General features: G+C 32.4%; 2 protein-coding genes and 3 pseudogenes across 9 annotated transcripts; 1 reads left to right on the top strand and 4 right to left on the bottom strand.

Annotated features, from left to right (window-relative positions):
• Window positions 1-453: 453 nt before the first annotated feature.
• LOC107637343 (receptor-like protein kinase ANXUR2 pseudogene) lies at window positions 454-1557 on the bottom strand (annotated as a pseudogene).
• Window positions 1558-3932: 2375 nt separating this feature from the next.
• On the top strand, window positions 3933-5773 carry LOC107635446 (F-box/kelch-repeat protein At3g23880-like). Its single transcript, XM_016338922.3, has 2 exons — window positions 3933-5241; window positions 5498-5773. Exons 1-2 carry the CDS (start codon window positions 4032-4034, stop codon window positions 5551-5553), a joined length of 1266 nt encoding a protein of 421 aa, XP_016194408.1. The 5' UTR covers window positions 3933-4031; the 3' UTR covers window positions 5554-5773.
• Window positions 5774-5856: 83 nt separating this feature from the next.
• Window positions 5857-7084, bottom strand: LOC107637342 (putative receptor-like protein kinase At5g39000; annotated as a pseudogene).
• A 507-nt stretch (window positions 7085-7591) lies between these two features.
• On the bottom strand, window positions 7592-9338 carry LOC107635447 (receptor-like protein kinase ANXUR2 pseudogene; annotated as a pseudogene). The gene is made up of 2 exons (XR_015881268.1): window positions 9204-9338; window positions 7592-8855 (listed from the first exon to the last, which is right to left on the bottom strand). The product of XR_015881268.1 is annotated as a receptor-like protein kinase ANXUR2 pseudogene (transcript).
• Window positions 9339-10903: 1565 nt separating this feature from the next.
• LOC107635445 (uncharacterized) lies at window positions 10904-13768 on the bottom strand. Of its 7 annotated transcripts, none has more exons than XM_016338921.3 (4): window positions 13571-13768; window positions 12671-13328; window positions 11436-12530; window positions 10904-11371 (listed from the first exon to the last, which is right to left on the bottom strand). In XM_016338921.3, exons 2-4 carry the CDS (start codon window positions 13305-13307, stop codon window positions 11010-11012), a joined length of 2094 nt encoding a protein of 697 aa, XP_016194407.1. In that variant the 5' UTR covers window positions 13308-13328; window positions 13571-13768; the 3' UTR covers window positions 10904-11009. The 7 variants fall into 7 exon arrangements, with proteins under 7 accessions (XP_016194407.1, XP_016194405.1, XP_088341786.1 ...); XM_016338919.3 differs by having other exon boundaries at window positions 13536-13760; XM_088485660.1 differs by having other exon boundaries at window positions 11436-12542; window positions 13536-13754.
• Window positions 13769-14229: the final 461 nt, after the last annotated feature.

The following is a 14229-nucleotide window of genomic DNA, read 5'->3' as shown; positions in this document are numbered from 1 at the left end:
GGTTGGATGTTGACCTTGTCATGATGAACTCTCCTAGTGAAAAATGAGAATGGAACAGGACATTCCGAATTACAAATTTTCTTGTATTTACATTTTTATTTATTTATTTACTTTTTCAAAATCCACTTAAACTGTTGCTGTTTTCCTTAGACATATATACCCAAGTAACTCTCACCTTAAATCTTCATTGGCTTACATTTGCAAGGATTTACTTAGAAAAAATGAAATTATGGGATAAAATAAGAGCACATAGAGTTACATGAAACTAACATAAGTACAAACTTTAACTCTTGTTTTCTGTTTCTTAATCTGCTACATGAACAGCTACTTCAATGACAATGGGATTGAAACAAGTGATTGATTTTAGAACTACATCTGCCAAACATATCTTCTGCAAATTCAGACAAACCACTCAACTAAGGAAATCATATTTTTTTACCAGAATTATTGCAGTTAATTCTTGGCATCAGCTTCCTCTTGCAATTTTAGTGCATGTTCAAGTTCCACCTCCACTTCTCCCATATCTGGCCTTTCCCTTCCCTCCAAAAGCAAACATCTCTTAGTGATGTCAACAAATGTTTTCCAACAATCTGGATCAATCTTAGACTTAAGAATTGGATCAACAATTTCATTTGCAGATGACCTCAGTGACTGATTAAAGCCTTCAAAGTATTCTCTGTAAATCTCGAGTGCCGGCTTTGCACTCACAACTTCTAATAGAACTATGCCAAATGAAAATACATCTGATTTTTCAGTTAACATATTTGTTCTGAAATATTCCGGATCAAGATACCCCAATGTTCCCTTCACATCTGACTCCACCCTTGTCAATGACTTTGAAGTACTAAGTGCTCCCCTTTTGGATATTAATAGGCTTGAAACTTTTGGTTCCCAATTACTATCCAAAAGAATGTGACGTGTTTTAATGTTCCGGTGGATAATAGTGTACTTGGCTCCTGTGTGAAGATAGTGCAGTGCACGCGCCACTCCTATGCAAATTTGAAGCCTCCTCTTCCATGGAAGTAGATCGATGTTCCCCCGTTGAAGATGATCACGAATGGAACCATTAGACATGTAATCATATACAAGAACCAACTCAGTTCCTTCAATGCAGAATCCAACTAAGGAGATGAGATTGGGATGTTGCAGCTGAGAAAGCAGGACAACCTCATTCTTCAAGCTGGAAAGACCAAAAAGTGAATCCTTCTTGCACCGTTTGATGGCAACTGGTGTAGAACTGTTTTCCAGATAACCTTTGTAGACATTGCCAAAGGAGCCTTCTCCAACTTTAAAAGAATTATGGAAGTTATTTGTTGCTGATTGCATCTCTGAAAGTGAAAACTGACGGCAGAGTTCACTTAGAATGGATGATTGTTGCTCTTCTAAGATACGTGTTCCTCTATCACCAGAAGAAGATTGGAAGCAGCAAGATAAACCAGATAGAAAACCCTTTTGTGCTGTGTTTTGAGTGATATTGAAATGCCTTCTGTATTGTATAGGCAGTAACTTAGTTTGCACTAACAGATAGAAAGTAACAAAGTTTATTGAAACAATATTAAGTAATTAATTAGAATGGAGTTGATAGAATTATATATGCAGAAAATTTTGATGATGATGTCAATAGAATATAGCTATGATCTCAAAATATAACAGGAATTTTTCTGATCTCCTCCTTTTCATGGTTCACATGCACATACATGTAGGTTGTTCATATGTTTCAACTGATGTGAAACAAGTCTAAATAATAATAATAAAAATAATATAAAGGAGTAGAAGCAACTATATGTGAAGATGTAGGTTTTCTATATATGAAGATGAATGCAGAAGCAACTATTCAGACCTTTTTACTTTGGCTGAGTGCAGAATAATTGAGCTAAAAAAATTAAAGTTCAGCTTTGTGCTAATAATTGAGTCAAAAAGTTGTTTCAATTGTTGTGACAATTGCATGTTTGCAACCTCCATTTTGTTAACTTTAGTCTTTCAATCTCTTTTAGCCGCTAGTTATGTTTTTATGCGAAGGATGAAGTTGTATAATACGTTGATATAATGCGTTGAGATGAGTTGAAATAGGTGTATTTTAAATTAGGGTGAGACCCGCGCAATGCACGGAGGGGTAAATTATTTAACCTATATAGTATATTTTAAGATTTTGAATTTATTTATTTTAAAAAAATACATAAGTTATTTATATTAAAGTTATACAAAATTGTATCTTCATTTTTTTTTATTTTTCGATTTGCATTAATTGCTACACTTTGTCTTTTCATTAATTTTTTATTTGTAAATAATTAAAAAAAAATGAATGAATGAGAATGAAAAATATATAAAAATATTTTAAATTTAAAAAATTTTTGACAATTGGTATGAGAGATTAAGAAATAAAGAGTAGTAGGAGTCTTAATATGTATAAATTGTAGAATTTGAATATGTTGTAGAATTTAAATATTTGTAACTGAAATTTTTTATAATTATTATTATTATGACACTTTTAATGTATGTTTATTGCATTTAATTAGCACTTGACATTTTAATTGAATAATAATAGATAAGAGTTTTTTGTTTTAATTTTTCTAAAACATTTTACTAAATGGTGATCGGTTGATTTTCATCTTTTGCCAAATCATCAAAATTGCTGATGTGGCATCATTAGCAGAGAAAAGATGGCTTAAACTCATTGTGAAAAAAGTTGGTATCAGCTTTTATATATTATAAATAGATAAATAGATTACAATTTTAAAAATAAAAAAATTAAAATCGTGACTTGCGATTTTGTAACTTTTTTTATCCTATAAAAAATCATGATTCACAATTTCTGTTTACTTTCTTTTATTTTTTTGTCTTATTTAAAATCGTTACTAATAATTTCTTTTTATCTTATATCATTGTATTATACTAAAATATTATAATATTAACAAAAACACCAATAACAATTCAATATAAAAAAAATTAACCTCTTTTAGCAAACAAATATTTATGCATTCGTTTTAAACAAATATAGATAACCTGGTAAAAGTCAGTTAATATATTTAACATCCCCTTCCCATTAAAATTTGCAAATTCAGTTTCATATAGGTTTGAGTTTTGTTTAACTCCAAAACTATATTTATAAATTATAACATAAAAACCAATACATATCTATTTATAACATATAAACCAAAACTATATTCATAACATGTAAAAATTCAAGATAATAGGAAAAAAATAAAAATCCAACGAGTATTCAATATCTATTTGTTTATAACATATAAATCAATTTTCTCTACATATAAGTTATCTTTTTTTTACTAATAATGTCATATTAGTAATTTTAATAATTTGACAAAAGATAAGAATTAACCGATCATTTTTTAGTAAAAAATTTTAAAAAAATAAAAAAAGCTCTATCCTATATTATATAATTAAAACATAAAATACTAATTAAATGCAATAAACATGTACATTAAAAGTGTCATAATAATAATTATAAAAAATTTCATTTATAAATATTCAAATTCTATAACTTATACATGTTATGATTTTTACTATCCTTCATTTTTTAATCTCTCATACCAATATATCATGATTATAAAATTAATTCATAATTTTATATTATATTTTTCATGTTTTTTATTTTTATTTATTTTTTAACTTTTTCTTAAATTATTTGCAAACCAAAAATACCATAAAAAAAGATAAAATATGACAACTAAAACAAATATAAAAATAAAAATAAAAAATAAAAATATAATTTTGTACAAATCTAATATAAAAAATTTAGGTCTTTTTTTTTAAAAAAAATTCAAATTCTCAAAACAATAAATTATATTCAAATTCTCAAAACAATAAATTATATTCAAATTCTCAAATATATACTCTCCCAAGAAAAAGGTTTTGTAATAATTTAAAAAAATAATTAAAAAATAAGTATTTTTTTCAATATCCAATTCAAAAGTGACTCTTCCCTTCCCTTGGACCTCGGTTTTCTGTTTTGAACGCAATTTCAAATCCCGGGGCTGAGTGAATTGCGGAAAGCACTGCCTTCCATTCCAAGCATGGATAAGAAGAAGCAGAAGCACACAACAGGGAACAAACCAAAACAGCAATCGACCATGGAGAAGAAGAAGCAACAGCAGCAGAATGAGAATCACAAGAGCAAGAGCATTCACGATATTCTCCCTCTTGATCTGATTCACAGAATCTTACTTAGGGTTCCGCTCAAACAACTCGGTCGCCTCAAGTGCGTTTCGAAGCTTTGGAACACTCTAATTTCCGATCCACACTTTGCGGAATCGCATCTTCACCTCCCTGCCGCACCCACCCATGTATGCCTCTTCATAAGTAACTACACCAAGGCTTGCTCCGTTGACATTGACGCAGCATTTCACGACTACAATTGTGCTACTGCAGCAAAAGAGGTATCTCTCCCTTTCAAGATGAAAACACATTATGCTTTTGAAGTTATGTGCTCCTGCAGAGGGCTTGTTCTCTCACACCGAGCCCCGCATTTTTTTGTCGTATGGAATCCAGTGACTGGATCCAGCAAAAGAGTATCCTACTCTCACATTGCTTCTCGTAGTAATCCCGTTAGTCCGTCTTTGTATGGATTTGGTTACGATGCTTCACAGGATGACTACTTAGTTTTTGTAGCTTCTCAGGATAAGAATGGCCAAGACCACTTTGATTGCTTGTCTTTGAGAACCAATTCATCGACTAATCTTGATTTTGCACTCTCCAAACCCTTGGGTAGGAGCAACTGGGAATCTCGTGGGTTCTTCTTGAATGGCGCTATTCATTGGTCGTCTTGCACTCTTAGAGTTAGAGATTCTAGTATTCTTATATTTGATTTGAATGAAAGGAATTTCTCAACCATATCTATGCCTGAACAAGTGATGGGTTATCTCATTCCCACTCATCTCGTCCTACTCGGAGGGTGCCTGGCCTTGTATTCTTATGAATGCGATAAAACTAACATATGGGTGATGAAACAATACAAAGTGCAGTCCTCTTGGACTTTCTATCAGATTTCTCGTAAGACTGTGCCTCTATACTTATCCAATGGTAGTGACATTGTTGCACTAGATTTAGTTTTGGGTACCCGCCTAAGGTTTGCAAAATATAATGCCAAAGGAGAGCTCCTCCAACACAAATATGTTGATTATCCTCACAGGTTGTCCAGCAGAAGCTACACTGTATACACAGAGAGTCTCGCACCACTCCCTACTGAGATTAAGGATAAGGATATGGATAAGAAGAAGAAAAATGGTATGTAACTATTCTCCTATGCATTGCACCATGTTATTCCTCATAGTTTTAGTTGCTTTGTGATTAATTAAAAGTACATAGCAAGATGCATTATGCATCAAGTTGCAATCAGATGCGGGGTTTGGCTATTGTTTGAATTTATCAATGCTTAGGGAATCATTGTTCCCTGTCTTGCTTCCTATAGCCTAGTCTTGTGGCAAGGGTTTTTAAGTTATTTCTTTTTTCCCGTCTAATGCAGTGGTTATCTTTTCTGTAGGCCATCAGAATCAGAAGGGGGATGTCAAACAAGGAAAGAGAACTAGGAGCGAATGACTGAACATCAGAGACACTTAATTATGTTGTAAATAAAGTGTAGGATTGGCAAGTTCAGCTGGAAGAAGCTTCTACAGAATTTTGTTTTATTTTGCTTTTGCTTTAAAGTATGATTTCCCTTCCAACTATGAATGTGAAAAACTGGAACATTTGAAAGTGCAGATAGAGTTTCCTGTAGTTAAATTGAATCACTTATATTATCTGCTTTATCTTCATTCAATATTGCCTTAGTTGAGTTATCATGTCTACACAGAATATCACACATCATTATAAGATCTAACATGTAAACTAATTGTTAATTTGTCAAGATGAAAACACATTATGATTTAACATGTAAACTCTGGTGCAATCTTTCCCGAGGGTTGGATCAATGATCTCTTCGATTGGGAATTGCTGCATAAAGGCTATTACATTCCATGGTTGAACTTGATCATCAATGAACTTCTCTAAGTATTTGATTTCACTCTTCCCCTCCAAATGTTGGTTACCTAACATGTTGGCCTTGTTAAGAAACAAATCCTTCTCCTTCATGCATACCATTACAAGTAGAACCATACCAAAGGAGTAAACGTCACATTTATCTGTAACAGTCAGGCGTTGGAAACACTCAGGGGCTAAGTATCCAAATGTACCTACAAGTGAGACTATTATTTGAATTATTTAATTACATTCTTTGAAGTAAGCTTATAAAATTGAATAAATAAATCAATTACCTGTAACATAGTCTACTGCAATTGGTTTTGGCTTGGAAGTAGATAGTGGTCCCTGCAATGAAAGCCCAAAGTCTGAGAGCTTAGGCACCATATTGCTATCCAAAAGAATGTTACTAGGTTTTATGTCACAATGAAAGATAGAACGCTTGGCTCCAGCATGAAGGTAGTGTAGTCCACGCGCGATTCCTATACATATCTCTAGCCTTTTCTGCCATGATAGTGGTGTCTTGTCCTTATTGTATAGGTGATCATGAAGAGAGCCATTGCACAATAATCTTTTACTTTTCATGGTTGCAAAATCCTACAAGAGAGATCAAATTAGGATGATGAAGCTGGCATAGCAACTCAATTTCCTTCATGAACTCAATTTCCTTCATATTTTTTCGACAGGAATTGTTTTATCCTATTTTGGAATGGACAATGATCGGATTGGGTGTTTATTCAATTTTGTCATAAATGTGTGTTGTATTAAGAATAACAAAAATATTATATATATATAAAAAATTAGTCACTAAATTAGCTATTATGTATGTTTGATATGTGTTATTTAATTTATTTTTAATATGTATTTTGTATTTCAACATATATTTTATACTAGAAATTGTATGCTCTGATCCACCATTGTGTTTGAGACATCCTTTGTATGCAGTGCTAAAACCTCCTTTTCCAACTATTAATTTCTGGTTGAAGTTGTTGGTTGATCTTTTAAGATCTTCCAGGGAAAATTGATGGCATAACAATTCTATAACCGTTGGAGAGTGCTTCTTGGTTGAGCTTGTCTTCTTTGAAACAGGAAAGCTTATACACTTGAGAAGCATGAACCAAAAGTTGTGAACCGATATCAAAAGTTTCGATTTTTTTTAAATAGGAAAAGTCAAGTACCTGAGTACTCATCTGCTGAAGATGAAAGCAGAGACAAAATTTGAGAACATTCTCAGTTGTTGTAATCAGTAATCTACTACTCCATCTCAATGGTTCTTCTAAGGTAGTTCCTTATCTCGTTAGATTCTTATATAATAAGAGATCTAAAAAGTTGAGTTCTTTTGTTTGGTTTCCAATTCCATTATGATTCCCTTGATTGACTGCAATTGTGCTACTGTCATTTTCTTCACTTATTATGGGTTGGGTGTGAACTCTCCTAGTAAAAAATGAGAATGGAACAGGACATTCCGACAAGTTTTCTTGTAATTACATTTTTATTTATTTATTTATTTACTTTTTCAAAATCCACTTAAACTGTTGCTGTTTTCCTTAGACATAAATACCCAAGTAACTTTCACCTTAAATCTTCATTGGTCTATATTTGCAAGGATTTACTTGGAAAAATGAAATTATGGGATAAGATAAGAGCACATATAGTTACATGAAACTAACATAAGTACAAACTTCAACTCCTGTTTTCTGTTTCTTAATCTGCAACATGAACAGCTACTTCAGTGACAATGGGATTGAAAGAAGTGATTGACTTTAGAACTACATCTGCCAAACATATCTTCTGAAAATTCAGACAAACCACTCAACTAAGGAAGTCATATTTTTTACCAGAATTATAGCAGTTAATTCTTGGCATCAGCTTCCTCTTGCAATTTTCGTGCACGTTCAAGTTCCACCTCCACTTCTCCCATGTCTGGCCTCTCCCTTCCCTCCATAAGCAAACATCTCTTAGTGATGTCAACAAATGTTTTCCAACAATCTGGATCAATCTTAGACTTAAGAATTGGATCAACAATTTCATTTGCAGATGACCTCAGTGACTTATTAAAACCTTGAAAGTATTCTCTGTTAATCTCGTGCGCCGGCTTTGCACTCACAACTTCTAATAGAACTATGCAAAATGAAAATACATCTGATTTTTCAGTCAACATACTTGTGTTGTAATATTCCGGATCAAGATACCCCAATGTTCCCTTCACATCTGACTCCACCCTTGTCAATGACTTTGAAGTACTAAGTGCTCTCCTTTTGGATATTAATAGGCTTGAAACTTTTGGTTCCCAGTTACTATCCAAAAGAATGAGACGTGTTTTAATGTTCCGGTGGATAATAGTGTACTTGGCTCCTGTGTGAAGATAGTGCAGTGCACGCGCCACTCCTATGCAAATTTGAAGCCTCCTCTTCCATGTAAGTGGATCGATGTTCCCACGATGAAGATGATCACGAATGGAACCATTAGACATGTAATCATATACAAGAACCAACTCGGTTCCTTCAATGCAGAATCCAACTAAGGAGATGAGATTGGGGTGTTGCAGCTGAGAAAGCAGGACAACCTCATTCTTCAATCAGGAAAGACCAACAACTGAATCCTCCCAGCACCGTTTGATGGCAACTGGTGTAGAACTGTTTTCCAGATAACCTTTGTAGACATTGCCAAAGGAGCCTTTTCCAACTTTCAAAGAATTATGGAAGTTATTTGTCGCTGATTGCATCTCTGAAAGTGAAAACTGACGGCAGAGTTCACTTATAATGGATGATGGTTGTTCTTCTAAGATACGTGTTCCTCTATCACCAGAAGAAGATTGGAAGCAGCAAGAAAAACCAGATAGAAAACCCATTTGTGCTGTGTTTTGAGTGATATTGAAATGCCTTCTGTACTGTATAGGCAGTAACTTAGTTTGCAATAACAGATAGAAAGTAACAAAGTTTATTGAAACAATATTAAGTAATTAATTAGAATGGAGTTGATAGAATTATATATACAGAAAATTTTGATGATGATGTCAATAGAATATAGCTATGATCTCAAAATATAACAGGAATTTTTCTGATCTCCTCCTTTTCATGGTTCACATGCACATACATGTAGGTTGTTCATATGTTTCAACTGATGTGAGACAAGTCTAAATAATAATAATAATATAAAGGAGTAGAAGCAACTATATGTGAAGATGTAGGTTTTCTATATGTGAAGATGAATGCAGAAGCAACTATTCAGACCTTTCTACTTTGATGCTGTAATGTTATGCTCAGAGCCCTTCTAAGGTTAGCTATACTTCCTTCCCTGGCAGATTGCAGAATAATTGAGCTAAAAAAATTAAAGTTCAGCTTTGTGCTAATAATTGAGTCAAAAAGTTGTTTGTAGTGGCAATTGCAGGTTTGCCACCTCCATTTTGTTAAGTTTAATCTTTCAATCTCTTTTAGCCGCTAATTATTTTTATACTATGAATGAAGTTGTGGAATACGTTGATATAACTTGAAACGGGTGTGTACTTATTATTTGTATAACAAAAGAAATCGTTATTCAAGATTTTATAAATCACAATTTTTTTAAATTAAAAAATTAAAATCGTGACTCACGATTTTTATTTCTTTTTATCCTATTTGAAATCGTGATTCACATTTCTGTTTACTTTTTTTAATTTTTTGTCTTATTTAAAATAGTTACTGACAGTTTTTTTTTATCTCATATTAATTGTATTACACTAAAACATTATAATATTAACAAAAACATCAATAACAATCCAATATAAAAAAAAAATAGCCTCTTTTAGCAAACAAATATTTACGCATTTGTTTTTCAGTACTGCAAATATAGATATTCTGGTAAAAATCAGTTAATATATTAAACATCTCTCTCACACTAAAATTTGCAAATTCAGTTTCATATAGGTTTGAGTTTTGTTTAAATCCAAACCTATATTTATTACATATAAACCAAAACTATATTCATAATATGTAAAAATTCAAGATGATAGATAAAAAAAAAAATCCAACGGGTTTCAATATCTATTTATTTATAACATATAAACCAATTTTCATCTTTTCCTTATTAATAATGTCGCCTCAGCAATTCTAATAATTTGGTAAAAGATGAGAATTAACTAATCATCCTTTAGTAAAGATTAAAAAATAAATTATCTATTATTATTCAATTAAAACATAAAATACTAATTAAATGCAATAAACATGTACATTAAAAATGTCATAATAATAATTATAAAAAAATTTATTTATAAATATTCAAATTCTACAATTTATATATATTAAGACTCTTACTATCCTTCATTTTTTAATCTCTCATACCAATATATCATGATTATAAAATTAATTTTTAATTTTATATTACATTTTTTGTGTTTTTCATTTTCATTCATTTTTTTTCAACTTTTTCTTTAATTATTTGCAAACCAAAAAATACGATAGAAAAAGATAAATTATGACAACTAAAACAAATAAAAATAAAAACAACAAATAAAAATATAATTTTGTACAACTCTAAAATAAAAAAATTTATGTTTTTTTAAAAAATAAAAAATTTAAATTCTCAAAACAATAAATTATATTTCAATTTGTATTACATTTTATTTGAATAATTATATAAAATTATATACAAATTATCAAATAAATATTCTACAAAATATTTTTAATATAAAACACTCCAAATTTAACTTAATTTACATATTATCTAATCAATGTTTAAATAATATAACATTTATTAAAATACACCATATAGTATAATTAATTTATCTATCCGTATATTGTGGAAATCTCACTCTAGTTATATAGAAAACTCATAACACTGATATGCTTTGTGGTCATATCTCAGTATCATGTTTGTTCAATGTTTTACATCTTTTTCTATTTTCAACGATCATACCAGGTACTTATTTTTAAAACTCAGATAACAGATAATATTATGAGCTAGTATTCATGCTTTTTTCATTGGTCAACAAGTTTACACATAAATCTTGAATAAACATATTAAATAAATGAACCAACAAAATACAATTTCCGAAAATAATGCTAACATAAGGCTCTTCCTAATAAAACATCATCATCAAAGGTCATTGATAATAAGTTGTATTCATCACTAGTGTTGGCATCTGCTTCCTCTTGTAGTGCCAGAGCATGCTCAAGTTGACTTATAACTTCATTCATGGTTGGTCTCTCATTTGCTTCAAATTTCAAACACCGTTGTGTGATGTCTAAGAAAACTTCCCAGCACTGTGGTGCAATCTTACCCTTGAGAATCGGATCACTCTCCCCCTCAATAAGCGGTAGCTTGCTCGTGAATACTACTTGTAGTAGAACTATACCAAAAGAGTAAACATCACACTTATCTGTGAATTCATGACCTTCAGACCATTCAGGAGCAGCATAATAACCTGCAAGTCCTTGAATTGGTAAGAATTATTTGGTTTCTCTTACAAGTACAAGCTAAATAATTACCTGCATGTATTGGGTTTGACCAGGGAAACCCAAAATCTGAGAGTTTAGGCACCATAGCGCGATCCAAAAGGATGTTAGTAAGTTTAATGTTACGGTGAAAAATGGATGCTGTGTGAAGGTAGTGTAGTCCTTGTGCTACTCCAATGCATATTTGCAGTCGTTTCTTCCATGTCAGAGCTTTCTTATTCCGATGACTATCATGCAGGTTATAAAGTAGACTTCCATTCTGTATGAACTCGGATACAAGTATCTTGGCATCATCATCATTATCATTGTCAACAGAATCATCAAGATCATCATCATCATCATTATCATCATCATCATCATCACAGAATCCTAAAAGAGACACCAAATTTGGATGGCGAAGCACACAGATTTTCTCAATTTCTTTCCTGAAGTTGAACTGCATCCCAGAATCACAAATTGATGGCCAATCCATCTTCTTTATTGCGATCCAATAGTAGTAATTATCTGTTACACCATTAAGTCTGACACGACCTCGGTACATTTCCCCAAAACTACCTTTTCCCATTATTCCATAATCGTCATCGAAATTATTGGTCATTTCTCTAATATCAGGCAGGGGAAATTGATGGTTTAGCATGTCCTCTATGTTATTGGCATGAATACAAATTGATGGTTGCATATGAATATAGGTGGTGGAGGATAAGGTGTAATGAACAGCAGAAGAGTGTGTTATATCAGATTGTTGCTGCAATGAGAGAGCACTCTCAAGCAACAACTCTACTTCACCCATTGTTGGTCGCTCATCTGCTTCATAGTCTATGCATCTTTGAGCAATACTCATTACTGCATCCCAACACTCGGGAGCAATCTTTCCGTTAAGATCTGGATCAACCATCTCCTCCATAGGAATCCACGAACATAAGAGCTTGCTTGGGGGGAAATGTTCCAAATATTCATTCGTCTTCTCCCCAAAGTGTAGGCTTGCTAACATATTGATCTTGTTCATCAAATCCTCGTCCTTTGTGCCGCATATCACATCTAGTAGAACTTTACCAAAGGAGTAAACATCACATTTATCAGTATAGATGCCAAGTGTAAGCACTTCATCGGGAATGTATCCAATTGTACCTATAAGTGAAACTAGTGTTTAATTATTTAGAGAGTAATATGTTAATATGTTACACATGTTTAAAAATGATCCAATCCAATCCTTTACTCTTAATAAGGAAGTGTTGATAACTTAATAGAAAAAAAATAAATTAAATTACCCCGAATAATATCTATAATTGGTTTTGGCTTGGAGGTAGAGAGTGGTCCTTGCAAGGAAGTTTCAAAATTTGTGAGTTTGGGTACCATATTCTCATCCAATAGAATGTTAGCGGGTTGTATGAAGCGATGAAAGATAGTACGCTTGGCTCCAGCGTGAAGGTAGTGTAGAGCACGTGCTGCTCCGATGCAGATCTCTAGTCTCTTGTTCCATGATAGCGGTTCCTTCTTCCTTTTACTCAAGTAATCACCAAGTGATCCATTGGCCATGTACTCGTACACAACAATCATTTCATTTTCATTGTCGCAGAAGCCTATAAGTGAGATTATATTTGGGTGACGAAGCTGACATAGCACCTCAATTTCCTTCACCATATATGAACGGATGGTATCGCGCCCGGGTTTTACTGCAATTGTATATTCAGTTGTACCGTTATACTCGAGACAGCCTTTGTACACGCTACAATAAGAGTCGTCTTGTAGAATGAGAAGTTTTTTGTCAAAGTTGTTGGTTGCTTTTCTAATATCTTCCATGCAAAATTGATGGCATAGCTCTTCTATTACTGTTTTATACTTTCTCTTTGATGATGAACTTTCCTTCTTCTTCCAACCACAAAACCCCAAACATTTCAATATCATCGTTATTCTAATTTCATACACCTGTCAAAGCATCATGATTCATGACCATGAGTCGGTTGCAAACTGCAAAGGCTAGGCTCCAGGAATATGTGAAACTAGTCTAAATAAAATGATACTAATTTAGGAAATTTAACTTATATATAAATGCTCATCAAATAATCTGATAAATGCAATAGTAGGTGGTTGCCAAATTCTATAACGAATATATAGGGAAGGAGAGTGAAATACCTGAGGATTAAATGCAGAAACAAATCTTCACATACCTTGATGCTGTAGTCTCTTACTCCGATCCAGCTCAGAGAAGCCCTTCTAATAATGCTTAAACTAACTTTTTTATCCGATAGGGTTCTCAAGTTCAATAATTGAGTAAAAAGAGTTCACATATTTTCATTGCAACAGCGTCTGCAAGTATGGGTTCAATGAGTTTGACTTGTTTGTTGCCTCTGTATCGGTGGAAAATTAGACATTAAAGAGATTTGATATATATATATATTTCTTCTCGAAGTAGCTTTTTCTTTAGAATGAGTAAAAAGTAAAATTAGAAAAGGAGGGTATTGGGAGTGAGGAGTGAGGAGTGAGGAGTGAGAGATGAGAGAAGGAATGAGAAAGAGGATGGAAACATATAGTAGGTTAGAATTAGAGAATATGTAAAATATTACGAGATTTGGAATCGAGAAAAGTATCAACGGTTGGAAAATAAGTCTTTTTTCATCTTTGTTGATAATCTCTCTGAAAATATTTCGAAGAATGAATTATTTCATCTGTTTAATTGGACTGGACGCATTAACGATATTTATGTATCACGAAAACAAAAAGGTGGTAATATGTATGTTTTTGCGTTCATCCGATACACAATGAAAGGTGGAGCTCTGAAGGCTATAACAAAAATGAATCGTATGAGGTTGAGAGGGAAGATTGTGTA

The sequence above is a fragment of the Arachis ipaensis genome, chromosome B4 (assembly GCF_059453495.1).
Source record: "Arachis ipaensis isolate K30076 ecotype BB chromosome B4, ASM5945349v1, whole genome shotgun sequence".
In the NCBI taxonomy this organism is placed as follows: Eukaryota; Viridiplantae; Streptophyta; class Magnoliopsida; order Fabales; family Fabaceae; genus Arachis; species Arachis ipaensis.
The sequence above is the reverse complement of the archived record's forward strand: the minus strand, read 5'-3'. Positions and strand labels throughout refer to the sequence as shown.